Source organism: Python bivittatus, unplaced genomic scaffold (genome assembly GCF_059951505.1).
Source record: "Python bivittatus isolate LINGU-HERP-01145 unplaced genomic scaffold, Pbiv_v1 ctg000480_np1212, whole genome shotgun sequence".
Lineage (NCBI taxonomy): Eukaryota > Metazoa > Chordata > Lepidosauria > Squamata > Pythonidae > Python > Python bivittatus.
Genome location: NW_028277075.1, coordinates 70804349 through 70817854, shown reverse-complemented (window position 1 = coordinate 70817854; position 13506 = coordinate 70804349). Strand labels below are relative to the sequence as shown.

The following is a 13506-nucleotide window of genomic DNA, read 5'->3' as shown; positions in this document are numbered from 1 at the left end:
GTGGGCATGGCAAATGTCTCAGAAGGGACCCTCCCTAGTTTCTTAGGCTGTAAAAGTGATGGGGGAAGAAATGTACTTTCAGATGTGCAAGATTCTGTTAATGGAATCTTACACTAAAGTATAATCACTGCATCTGGGTGTGCTTCCTATCTGGACTACCTTGCAAGGCTAACAAATCAAGACTTAAACAGTATAAAACTAAGTGCTTTAACTTAATCAAAAGTTACCCTCCAAATTGCTCAAAACTTTCCTCCCATTTGTTGGTACGCCATGGTTAAATCTTCCTCTTTTTACTTTTCCAGAAAACAATAATTATCATTGTGATAGTAGTAATCTTACTGGGAATTGTAGCTCTCATTATCGGACTTGCAGTCGGACTGAAGTAAAAGTAACCAGCTGAGTTTCTGGCCCTGAACCGTAAGTAGTCTGGGGAGCTGAACTATTCTTTCAGTTCTTTACTGCTTTTTCAGGATTACTTTAATCTCTCATTGTCAGGGAAGTGTTTGAATGTTTTCCTTTCTGTTAGGAAAGGAATCACACCAATCAACCCCCTTCTGTTAGGGTTAGTGGTGATTGGTTTGTCTGATCACAGAATCCAAATTTATCCTTTGGTTTCTAAAAAGAACTCCATATAATCCAATATGGTTCCTCCTACAATGTGTGGGACAAGGATCTGGTGTCCAATTTGCACTTTCACATATGCTTCTGAATTTCTGTTTCCCAGCACTGGGAAAGTGGTAGAAAAGAATGACTCAGGTTCATGAATCAAACTAAGCCACAATGTGGTTTGTTTGGTTTCAGCTTAGTACAACATGTCCACTCTGCCATTGTTTTTTTTTTTTACAAACAATGGCTTAAGGTGTATCATTATACATGAACTAGGTCACCATGGCTTAGTCAACAAACTATTCTTAAAATAAACCTTGCCAATGTTTGATAGTCTGGAGAAGTCGGAGATTTTCCACAATTATGATGTATGTCTTCTGAAGAGACATTTACTGTGTGTTCCTTCACAGAAATAAACTGTATTTGCAGAATGGTATTAACAGTACTACTTGGTCCTCTGATGGTATGACAAGGCCATCTGTAGAAATTAGCTGATTTTTATGCTTGGTTGATCTGTGAATTTTCCCATGATAATATAGCTCTCTAATAACAGATCAGCTGTTTCTCTCATGTTAGTCCCATCACTTCCCGTCACCATCAAGCTCTGAGCACCTCACTCAGGGTGTAACTTTTTGTTGTTCCTCAAAACTGATGGCTTCCTCTACTATCTCCCATTGCCTTTTTGTAGACTACAGCTTAAGGACTAATAAGGAAGGCCATCATGGGGAAAAAAATAGAATTTTAACTCACTAAGGGCGCTGAGAGCTAGGTGAGGGGATGATTCCTTTCATGGTCTACCACTCTATAGGAGTTCGCTGTATCCCTATGACTAGAATAAAGTGGGCTGCTCTTTTCTTTTTGAGACCTAACTTTTCCTACTTTGTTCCTATCCACCTTCCAGACATTCCCAAGCTCCTTCTATGTCAGTAGCAAGATCTCCCTTCTTGAACTTCACTGCCGTGGTTTGATCTTTCCTTCCCTGCCCTCCTTGGATGAAGTATGAATGGTGCTCTGCAGGATGAGTGCACTCACACCAGTGCTTCCTGTGAGAGCCAGGTTAATCCAGTTCTGTGGCCTGAAGACCCTCCTATACCTTCCTGCAACCAGAAAATCCAGAAGCCTCACGGTATTCCAGAGAGAACTTCCTATCCAATCTACTCCTTATCCATTCCTCCTTTCCTTCCCGATTTACCTGCTGCCTTCAATTCAAGCGTTTCTTCTGGAAGGATCAGCAACACAGTGGAAATGAACCTGAGAGGAATTTGGGAAGCCTTATTGCCTACCTCACTGCTTTAATTGAACCTTTTTCAAAAACACTGTATAGGTGATTGGAGATGCCAGACAATATTACTTTCAAAAAGTCCGTGTTAGCAGCTAAGACTTAAACCTGTGGTTGTCACCTAACTCCTAATCTTTACCCATTTTACACTCCACAGGCTGGAGCAGGTTTTCTATTTTCTATGGAAGAGATGAAATGATAGCCCAGAGGGAGCCCCCAATCCCCATCAAGTGAGGAGACGAACACTTAAGGGTAGCTATGAGCAGTGACAAGGAGTCTGCAGTCAGTTAAGCCGCTCTAGGAAGATACAGCAGAGTTAGGCAGACAAGCACAACTTCAGGCACTCCAGACTTGAAAAGACCACATGTTCAGTCCTTGTTTTAAATCAAGCCAAAGCTGTTTTTTGTATTGGAGATGAACTAGTAGCACTCGTGCCCTTGAAATCTGAGTTACGTATGTTTTATTAACTACTCAGCTTGAATATTTTGGTATATCCATGGGCATTTCACACTTTGGGAACTTAGAACAGGTCTGAGTAAGAAGGAAGACCTGTCTTCAAATACTCATTAACAAAGACACTCCTTGGGGATATGTGCTACTTACATATTGGATAGCCCCTTTCACTCATGGAATGCAGTTCTACTTCGGAGGTGCTGTAAGTAGTGGTGTGTGCAAAGTATTTTGAAGGTGAAATACTCCAGTTTGAATGGCTCCTCTGAGAGTACTGAAATGGTTTGACCTTGGAACCAAGGATGGGCATATCATCTTGAGGTAGGACCATTTCCAGTACACTTGAAACAGCCCATTTTAACCCAACACGTTTTGTACACCTCTATTTGCAAAATTTAACTTCCTTCAAATCAAACGAATGCTTGAGTACTGAAGGCATGATTGTATCTCATCTCTTTTCTGATATATAATTGTGTTTATGGCATATCTGTTTGAGGACATGAAGATTAGGGAAATTGGGGGCTGCGGGAGTGTTCTTTCTGTTTTAGTTTTTTAAATTTTGTACTGATGGTTTCTGATTGATAAATGTTGCACCCATCACTGAAATTGCTGTTTCTAATTTGGCCAAAGTTTGTAGGGCAGGAAAACCAGTCTGGAGAAAAACGTTGGGTTTAGTTGATATGGCATGGTAGGCGAGGCCCAGGCCTTCTAACGCCTAATCTCCTTACAGAAAACATTTTATTGCCGGATAAAATACTTCTGTTTTGTTAAAGATGAAAGAGAATGAGGCTTTCTCTTATGAATACAGTTATAGCAGTGATGTTTTTCTGATAGAAATTCCCCTCAATTTTTGTCTCAACTTTTGTTTTTGTAAATGAGACCATTTTGCTGTGATTAACTACTTGTATGCCCTTTGGCCCCCTCAAGCACACCTGTGCCATTCCTGCAGTGGTGTCACTCATGGAAATGGGAAGATTTGCGTATTTGTGAAATGCTTAAAAATGTGTGAATTTCTCTAGTTGGGGGTGTGTGTTACTTTTTTGTTTGTTTAGAGAGGCTAGTCATATCATGAGAGGGAATGCCAGGCCTTTCCCTGGGGGAAAACGTTAACACAACTGTTCTTGCCTTCAGTATCAGTATATTTGCTGCATGCAAACGTACCTCAGAGACTGAATCGACCAGATCCTTTGCTTACACCTGCTCTTCGACACGGGGCTGTGGAGGAATCATTTCTATGACAGATTTTAGGACTCTGGCAGTAACGTTTTATTTAGATTCAGAGATCAGCTGCACACTCAAATTCTACAGATATTATTTACTTTCTAATTATATGAGACATAATAGTCCTTTGATTGGAACTGTGTCTGGGAAGAGATAGCTACCTACTAACTCCTAGCAAAATCTATCAGCTTCTCCACCAGTTCCACCATTTAGATCCACCCAGCTTCTAGTCTGTCTAGCTGTGGTGGGTAGATAAAACATTTCTATAACATTCTTCTAGGGGTGCACAGACAGAGCTAAGAAAGTGTGGTGGTCTCTCTTGGCTTTGATGTCTATAACTTGTAAAGGGGGGTGGCAGTGAAAGGAACATTTATGAGAACTATCTGTAAAGACGGAAGCCTGAACTTCAACATACAAAGCTGCCTATGGACAGTAAAGATTCTAGGAATTTGCTTTTGATGAAACTTTTTAAACAAATGGTAAAGTTTAAGAATAAATGAAGTTATTTGAACATCAGTATGTAACCTTTATGTCTGTTCACTGAACTCCTAAACTAGTGGGCGTAACCATACAATTACATTAATTTTGAGGAACACGTACTTCTTTTGGCCTCCAGTACGGCCTACATCATGTCTGCCATGTGGTTTGCAGTACCTGGAGGAGGGTGTGGCAGGAATGGCTGTATGAACACAGAAAGACTTACTAAGGAGCTGCCTCTATGTACTTTTAGGACACCAACTTTAGCTGAATGTTTTCTTCTCACTGCCAGTTATTATGCAGAGATGTCCTGGTAAACTGTGCCCTTGGAATGCACAACTACAAGTAGACTTCTGGATGGTACCCTTTCTGTCTAAAACAACTCTGAATTGTACAAGTCCCAACATGGATGGGGCACAACGGTATTATATAAAAGAGCTTGGGGGACAATAACCCAATGAAGAAAATTTTGTAGTACAATCTGGATCCTATCTAGACCTGTGAAAGAACAGTGTGTAATATCTTCTTCAGCTCCTCTGTGGTGTCTCCCAACCTTCCTATCTTATAGTCTAAAATCAACTCTGTGACTCATAAAATAAGGCCTGTTCTTTCTCCAATTCCATCAACTCCATGCCTATTAATATATCTGGGTATTTTTCCTCTTGCTGAGCAGAAGAAGATAATGATTATGTTATGCTGCATCATCCTCATCATTATCCTGGCTTCTACTATTGGGAGCTTCTTTATCTGACCCCTCATTCCTTGTTCTTTGCCACTTGACTCAGGTAAGTCGTATGCAAATACAGAAGGTTAGTGTTATCATCTTAACCGGGGCAATTGGGGTCCTCCAAATTGCTGCTGAATTAGGCTGCATTTCTATTTCCATCTGGACTAGTACAGGTCTAGTGGTGGTGAGAATGCTTCACCAGGTAATGCTTCACTGGGGCAATTGTTTGTAGAAAAATAATCATCAACTTAAAGAAGCCTATGCAATCCGGGTAAGTGAGAATAAAAGACAGACCAGATTCTTAAATTGATTGTTAAAAACAAGTGAAAAGGTAAAAGGTATCTAATTCTAATTCGTAGGAGGAGAAACTATCTGCATATTAGGGGTGAAACCTCCATGGCCCTTTTTGGTGAATGTGCTAAAATACCACTTGCTATCTCTGCATCTTTCAGTTTTCTTTCCCTTTCATTTCAGGATGGATCTGTAAGATGATTTTGGCCTTTCAGGCTTCTCCAGTCCTTTCTCTCCCGTGCTTCCATTTTTGGAGATGTCACAGCCAACGATTAACCTATCAAAATGTTTTAATTGGACTCCAGGGTATGAAAAGGAGAAGGAGCCAGAATAGAGCCGATGCTTAGGAACTTCAGCTTGGGATGGGGGAGTGAACATTAGAACACGGCGGTCTTTTTCAGAATAACTTCCTAACATCAACCAAACTAACTCTTGATTGATCAATCAACACTAATACTTAGGTTTAATGAGGCTTCGTTTCCAGTTATGCTGGCTCCTTCTATCCAGTCTAAAGTTTTTGGAACTGAAACCAAATTCTTGGGAGACATTTGAAATGATTTTAAATGATTCTTATGGAAGACAACAATAAGCTATAGATCCCCCTGCCTTATCTTTGCTCTAAAGATACGATTCAAAATGTACATGTACCTCCTTGCTTTTAAATGTGAGGTGTTTTCCCGGCTGTACTTTCTGCTTATGCTATGTCAAAAGAAACATGACGCCTTCCAAGAATCTCATGTCCTAACTACAATGGTATGAGATTAGACATCTGGATAACAATCTGTCCCAGATTTTCTCACCTTCTGAATAATATCCAGTACAATCTTTGTAATCCTTGTCATTCCAGTCACAGATATGTATATATTTCTAGCTTGTTTAACTCTGTGACTGCAAATTCTGGCCCAAGCTGCAGACATCTCTAATGGAGGCAGGGCTCTCACATTCATAAAGATTTGTTTGGACACAAACTGTATCAACGTATCAATTTTACATACTGACTTGCATACATATACATTTGTATACATACAATACATACATTTCTTACATTCTGAGAGAAAGTTTGTCTTTTATTTGAACAATGAAAACCTACTTATTCAAACATGTAACATTTATTGCTTTTGATCATGGCCCCAGCTGGGGTGAGAGAGAGTGGTTGGCACATTATTCATTTGACCCTTTTAGCTTCCATTTGGGTAAAAGTCTCACATTTTCCCCTTGGAAGCGAACTAATAATTAGATACGGGAAGGGAGATCTTTGTATAATGAACTATTCTTCCTTATTTGTGCTGCAAAAGTTATTCCAGAGTTATTCTGCTACTGTTCCAAAAGCATAGGTGTTAACAAAGGAATCTCCTGAATAAAAAGTTTATTTCATCTAGAGTCATGTGTGATGGACTAAGTCAACAAAGAATTGCTCAGATACAGTAATATGTGGGAAAAAAACTAGTTCAGGTCTTAGAATCTCCTAGGATCTTCCCAGTTCAGCTCCAAATACTGGAATAAGCTGCTTTTCCATCTAAATTTACAGCAAGTAAATACACAGATACACATTTTTTTAAAATTTTCATTAAAGGCCGTCTGCACCATATGACTAGTATTCATTAGAGTCTTTTAATTAACACACAAGAGGGGGACCAACAACTGGCAGCTTATAGTTTCGTTTTTACTTCTACATTGATCCCAGAAACATTCTTAGTAAATAAAAATGGTGGGATGGTATGTGGGGATGTCTTTGGGAGAGAGGAGGAAGACCCTTGCCTAGGCTGCGGGTCTTCCTCCTGCCTCCCAGGGTCATTCCCACATAACATCGCATATGGTAGACAGGGCTTTGCTTGGAGGTGCACACTTGCCCAAAGACAAGGGTATACTAGAAGACTGGGGGTGATTTCACTGGTTTGCTTTCTGGAAAATACAGTGGTACCTCTAGTTATGAACTTAATCCGTTCCGTGACTCTGGTTGCAACTCGAGTTGGTCTCAAGTCGAGGTAAATTTTCCCATAAGGTTCAATGTAAATACGGTTAATCCGTTCCACCCTCCGAATTTGGTCGCACCACGAGGCAAATTTCCCGATAAGGTTCAATGTAAATACGGCTAATCTGCCCTCCGAATTTGGTCGCACCCCGAGGTAAATTTCCCCCATAAGGTTCAATGTAAATATGACTAAACAGTTCTGAAACATATGCATTTTATTTTTAAACCACAAAAACCTTCCAAACGCCACAAAAACCTTCCAAAAGCCACAAAACACACAAGCCTCACCGAACGTCTCCTTGCTACCGCGATCTCGCCCACAGGAAGCCGTGACCGCGTGGCAGCAGGGAAAATGGCCGCCGATCCGGTTCGTAAGTAGAGGCAAGTTCGTAAGTAGAGGTAAATTTTTGGGGCCGGAGCAGGTCGTATCTTAAAAATTTCGGAAGTAGGGGCGTTCGTAAGTAGAGGTGCCACTGTATTATTTTGGGAAAGAGCAGTCATTTTGTGAATAGGAAATAATTCCCATAAAATGTTCCAAAATGCCCAGTGTGCCCCCTGACCAGTGGCCTATATCTGGCTTACAGGAAAAATGCCTCCAGCCTTAAAAGGAATCATGGAAGATAATTTCTTTACCAAAGTCATTAGGCATTCAAATACTTAAACCAGACTTTGGGAATTCTGTCTCCGCTGTTCTTCCCAATTCAAAGATGCACTGGAATTTGTCAGATTAATCCAAGGCCAGGTGATCTTGGTCTAAATGTCAAACACTGTAGGAAGCTTCCATGCTGAATTTATGGATCCCAAGTTCTACATCATCACCACTCCATCACCCTCCATATTTATCAGACTTCCACATATAGAGCCCTCACTTCTCGCTTCACCCACAAATATTTTCTGTTGAGAAAGACAAGGTTTCCAAAGAATTGCTGGAGCAAATCAGGTTCCACAAGTCTTCGCTCATACCCTATCGGGCAGGTAGAACCTGCCCCAGTAGCGACCCTTGTATTGTAAGTCATAGGGGCTCAGATATTTCCGTATTCCCAGCATATTGGCGGTAACAATGCGCTCAAACGTCCATGGATTCTGGTTATTACGCTGCCTCTCCTCTTCTCTGTCCCGCATCTCTTGAAGGGTTTGCTTGCTGACTGCTTGGGCTTGGAAAGGCAACTTCTTGGCCACTTGAGTTAGGAAGTGTTTCACTTCAGCAAACTCACAGTGCCCACCAATTTCCACTATGAGTCGACCTGTTTTCACTGCGGACACATAGTGATCAATTGCACCTTTCCCACCACCCATGCGGTGTCCTAGTCCTTTCCGGGTAATGGGCTTGTACGGAGCAGGGACTCTCCACACAGCAAACATTGTCTTGGAATTCATGTGCCGGTTAATACTCAGGCGCATCATTTCAAAGTGAGTCCAGCGGAGATAGCCACCACTCATAGCCTGCAGGCGCGGGGGGGGGGGGAGATTTTTATAATTCAGGTAAGAAAGACCATGATTAGATAAACTGTCTGAAAATTGCAAGAGGGGATCTCCTCTTTCACATCCAATTGCTATCTTCTCATACTTTTGTTTTATTCGACTATGAAACCGCACCAAGACGACTCTTACTCACCAAAATACCATATTGTCCTTCAGTAAATTCTGTGGCTTCTGTAGAAGGACCTCGGATGTCACGCAAATTCTTAAACTCTCGCCTAACCTTAGGCAAATTTGGCGCTCTCTCAACAATTCTCAGTCTGGGTTTCTCAGGAATGACTATTCCTAGAAGAATGGAATTATAGACTCAGTTCTTCTCACAACTGCCTTCTAGCTGGACTACCCAGCAGATTTACTCAGATTCCAGAATTTCAGCTCATGGACTATGCTTGTGCCTCCCAATTGCCTACTTACTGCAACCATACAGGAGCACTATCACTATCTTTTAAAACAAAACAAAATTATTTAGAAATTAGTAAGTCAAGAGACCAAAGCATCTTACTTATGAGCGTCCAGTTAAAGTTTCATTTTCCCCAATATCAGATAAAGGAAACTCATAGGTTGATACAAACCCTGTCAAGTTTTCTGTATGTAAGGACCAACTTGGAAGAAAGGCAGGGAAAAAGCAAGTGCCAGCAAGTTAACCTAAAGGCAGAGAGAGATACCATCTACGGACAGGAGGCAAGCGCATGGTTTTGACCACAAGAGGGAGGACTCGAAGCGCATGCAAAAACTGTGTGCCTATTTCACCTTTGCAACTACAGTAGTGTAAACTGGTCCGAAGCTGGAAGTAGATTTCAGTGACGCTACTTGTGGGCATTGATAAGTATCAAAGTTGTTTTTACGTCCCTCAGTTAAATGTAAGCTGTGACCAAGGAAAGGGCCTATCGTGTTGCTAATGCTAAAGACAGAAGCAGCAGCAGACAGGATGGCTTTGTTTGCTGCTCCACTGCCTTTGTTGAGATTGCACATTTATTTAAGTCCTTTGCCAAATACAGCCAAATCTACATTTGAAATAATCAATATAAGAGGCCGTGTGGTATGATGGTGAAAGGGATGACCTAGCAGCCGCTTCTAATCCAGCCTTAGCCAAAGAAGCTCAACTATCAGCAGCATGACTAGCACAGAGCAATTGGTTTGATTTCAGTTTGAAGGCAAAGGACTTCTAATAGATGGCACAGAATTGCTTTGCTAAATATTACAACGTGTATATATAGGAGACCATATACATTAATTGCATGACAGCTCAAGGGCATAAATTGGGAATATTTTAGGAACAGAAAAGAATAACATAAGAAAGGTGTTCCGATTAAGTATCCGTCTATCATGCTGGAAAGTTCTCCCTCCTGAAATTCACGAGGCACTCGCTATATTATACCTTTAGAGCCCTGTTGAAGACCTATTTCTTCATTCACACTTTCCTTATATGAATGGGTTTGGGCTTCATTTTTATTCTCCCTTCTTTCCCTCAGTTTTAAACTAGGATATTTTTAATTTATTATGTATATTTTGACTGGATACTGTTTCATGTTTTGCTAAAATGAGAAGTTATGTACAATAAATACATTAAACAAATAGCATTCATAGGAAACTATTCTATTCAGTGATTTCTGCCAAATTTCAGCAACAAGAGTTTGGAGCGTTCAAAGAGCTGAAAAGCAGATGGGGAGCCCTAGCACCAATCCAAAAGAAAGGTGTATTTCTCACTCCGTGTAATACTACACATGCCTATTTGTAAGTCAGTCCCAGTGACTTCAATAGAACATACTCCCAGATCCATGCGTCTAGTCCGAGGCTTCAGACAACGGGCGAGGACTGAATAATGATGTAGGAATGCAAGCTATACTGAACATTTCACCTTGCCACCATTTAAAAACAACAATAAAAGCAACACCATTTTAGTAGCATTCTCCTCTATCCCTCAGCATACCTGTATAATCTGGAAGCGGCCCATATTTCCTATAGCCAGCAGTGAGAATCTTGAGTCCACCAAAACCTAAACAACAAAAAACAAATAAAAAAAGAAATGCACAAAAAGCTATTGCCGAGAAGGAACTGGCCCATGCACAAAATCTTATCAAGGCATCTTCCCTCTAACAAACCAGTAGCAGGTCCTGGAAATATCTCTCTTCTATATTATGTAGGAAGTTAGTTATATTTCCTCCAAAGACACCACGTTGTTTTGCCTGTTAGGCATACTGACGGGGTATGGTGGAAATTATGGTCCGAACACTTCTGCAAGTCACAGCAGCTCATCTGAGTCCAGCAAGAATTTATCCCAGCAGCCCTGGCTATAGTAGAGGGCAAAAACCAGTTACAGTATCACATGAAAAGAAAACAACAAGGAAGCAGACATAAAAAGCTGGATGAACGAGAAACAGAGAATAAACTGCTGTGTCTGAAGACCATCACCGACCCATCTCGCCCAAGCTCGCAACTGAGGACAGAAGGGCCGCTGCCTGAAAGAGAGGCACCAGACAACAAGGGCCCGGCCTCCAAACTTGATCACGAGCTCATCTTTATTATAAATAAGACCTGTAGCGGGTAATGACAATTTATACTGCAGAGAGTTTCTCTGCTTTCGCAACTGTGATAGACAGGAAATATTTGCCTCTGGGATCTGGTTATCATCCGCAGCAACCTCGCTCCAATCACAAGCCCCACTACTGCGGGGCAGAGAGGCCGGCGTGGAAGAGGAGTCCAACCATTCCACTCCCGTCCCTAAAGAGGGGGTGGGCTTTGCAACGGGACCGGTCACGCGAAAGACTTCACCGCTGCGCTGCAAAAGGCACAGGGCCAGAGCACGGCGCTGCGAGAAGGGGCGCGTCCTCCCTCAGTGTACAGTACACTGTGTACTTTACCCGTAAAGCAGCAGGACGGCACGGCGACCCTCTGACCTGTCGGCGCCGGCGCCCCCGGGAGGGCGCTTAAGGGGCGCCCGACCAGCCTCCACATTCCCTGAAAGCCGAAGACGAGCCGCTCTCGCAGAAACACCAGGCGGGATCCCCCGTGGCGACCCGACAAAGCAACGGAGAGAGCTACAGCAGCCCCCCACCCCCGTCTTGCGAGGAGCGCGGATCTAATCCATCCGGGCAGCAGCACTTCCGGCAGGAAGCACTCAAGGCAAGTCCCCAGGAAACAAGCGCCGCGACATCTTGGTTCCGCGGAAGCGACGAGCGTTAGCCGCCGCTCCGGTGCCGTGGCGGGGAAGGCTGGGGTGCTGGGAAGGGGAAGCTTGATTCGTCCAGTGTTTCCTGCATGTATATTTTACATACCGAGGCAATTTACCGTCTGTGTCATATCACGGCTGATAAGAGGGGCAGTAAAGTTACCGTGCTGGGCGGGACCAGCCTAAGCTGTGGCAGCAACTCATCTCGCATCTTAAATATCAACAGATTGCACAGCGGAGAGTACAGCACTGGTGTCTGTTGATATTACGGATATTTTCTTAAAAAAATAAAATTCCCCTGGCAGACGGTGGGTTCTTATTTTATTTATTTGTTAAAGAATGGGCAGTCATAGACTACAGGGAAAAAATAAAGCTAAAATACAAGATGAGAGGCATAAAGGCCTTTTCAGAGCAGGAACTGAGTATGCCTGATTGTGTTCAGCTCCAGCAATTTCTGACCAGCATTGCTATGATACAACATTTGGCCACTTTTCTAGAAACGTTGTGGTCCCGTCATGTAATAGGAAGCGCACATCTGGATAGTTTGCGATTAGGAGAGAGTTTAACTTCAGCCTCCAAGGGTAATAAACAGGGCATTTCAGAAAAACGTGCAACCGCCTCATTGTTGGTGGGTGAATATGAATATGTACACACTTTAGATAGAGGATATCCATGGCAGTGGAGCATCTCAGTATGATAGTGTGAGAGCCCTTATGTATGATCACAAGTACGTGATCAAAATATTTGAAGGTGGTGAAAGGTGAGTGTGAGTTTGTTGTAACAGAGGTCTGGGGTGTTCAGTCCGTCTTTCTGTACTGTGCATCATGATTGAGATTCTCCACTTGACCTTGCTCCAGGCTTCATCTAAAGTAGGGATTTCTCTAGCCAGAAAAGTGCTTTTGCAAAAGCGCAAGGGATGGTGGGTTTTTAGTGCATCTGTTCTTTCAATCTTTTGATTGAAGTTTTGAGAAGCTTCCCGATGAGGCTTTTGAGCAATCGTCTTCTCTGGTCCGTTAGCTTTTAGGCCAGAATGCCATCGGGGTGCAAGTGGTGGGAGCCATCCTTGTGGAAGCACCCTAAGGTAAGAATTAAGCTGGAAGAGTGATGGCCAAACAGGAGAGTATCAATGTATGCCTTTGTGTTATTATTATCTTGCTTGGAGAATTGCACTACTGTCTACTGTCTACCCAGCATAATCCCATTCAATGTTTTATCACTCGCACTGATAAAAGGAGTGTAGTCAGTCTACATGTTTTATGTGCCCATCTCAATTTCTCTGTTTACCTCACCTCAGATGAAAGACGTTCAGGTGAAACAGTCATTATAAACATGCAGACAGTGTTTTGAATTTTAGAAGTATAGAATCTCATAATATTGATACTCCAATGTTTGTACAATGAAAGAAGCTTCTATCTGCAATGAAATGTTGCCAACAGGGAAAATGGGGCTAGAAAATTGCAATGTGAAGAAAAACGTTTGAACGTCTGCTACAGTGTTGTGAGCTTTTCTGTTTTGTTTCCTCTGCTCAAATGCAGTTTTGTCAGGAGTAATTTGTAATATGTAATAAAGATGTTCATTTACAAATAAGTCACCACCCTGAATATAAACAGGAAAATCTTTCTGTTCTCTAAAAACAAAAGGCAAAAGACAATCAAAGTCAAGATGGGGGCTCATTTCTACAAAGCATTTGATATTTCAGAATAGCACTTAAATAATAAAAAGGTGCGCATGAGGTACGCAAAATACCTGTGTGGGTATTTGTGGTTATTTGGATGTTCGGGGGAGGCTCTAAGGAGTATTACTGCTAATACTGAAGCCCCTATCCACAAAACCTC

General features: G+C 42.1%; 2 protein-coding genes across 4 annotated transcripts in view; one reads left to right on the top strand and one right to left on the bottom strand.

Moving 5' to 3' along the window:
• The window catches only part of STX3 (syntaxin 3), a 37429-nt gene extending 32711 nt beyond the window's left edge, over nt 1–4718 (top strand). Inside the window, exons 10-11 of the mRNA XM_088146249.1 lie at nt 303–417; nt 1508–4718. Coding sequence (XP_088002375.1) covers nt 303–386 — 84 coding nt within the window. The 3' untranslated portion in view covers nt 387–417; nt 1508–4718. The remainder of the gene's footprint in view (nt 1–302; nt 418–1507) is intronic.
• Nucleotides 4719–6097: 1379 nt separating this feature from the next.
• LOC103062367 (large ribosomal subunit protein uL16m-like) lies at nt 6098–11597 on the bottom strand. 3 transcript variants are annotated; one of them, XM_088146237.1, is made up of 4 exons: nt 11364–11597; nt 10433–10498; nt 8639–8787; nt 6098–8466 (listed from the first exon to the last, which is right to left on the bottom strand). In XM_088146237.1, exons 1-4 carry the CDS (start codon nt 11455–11457, stop codon nt 7981–7983), a joined length of 795 nt encoding a protein of 264 aa, XP_088002363.1. In that variant the 5' UTR covers nt 11458–11597; the 3' UTR covers nt 6098–7980. The 3 variants fall into 3 exon arrangements, with proteins under 3 accessions (XP_088002363.1, XP_088002364.1, XP_088002365.1); XM_088146238.1 differs by having other exon boundaries at nt 11400–11597; XM_088146239.1 differs by lacking the exon at nt 10433–10498.
• Nucleotides 11598–13506: the final 1909 nt, after the last annotated feature.

Bases quoted from the DNA above. Each gene is read 5' to 3' on its own strand.
- LOC103062367 (XM_088146237.1), bottom strand. From the start codon at position 11,457: ATGTGGAGGCTGGTCGGGCGCCCCTTAAGCGCCCTCCCGGGGGCGCCG. The intron at 8,788-10,432 runs GTATGCTGAGGG...CCATTCTTCTAG, and splicing joins GCCGCTTCCAGATTATACAG to GAATAGTCATTCCTGAGAAA. The intron at 8,467-8,638 runs GTGAGTAAGAGT...CCGCGCCTGCAG, and splicing joins AAGGACAATATGGTATTTTG to GCTATGAGTGGTGGCTATCT.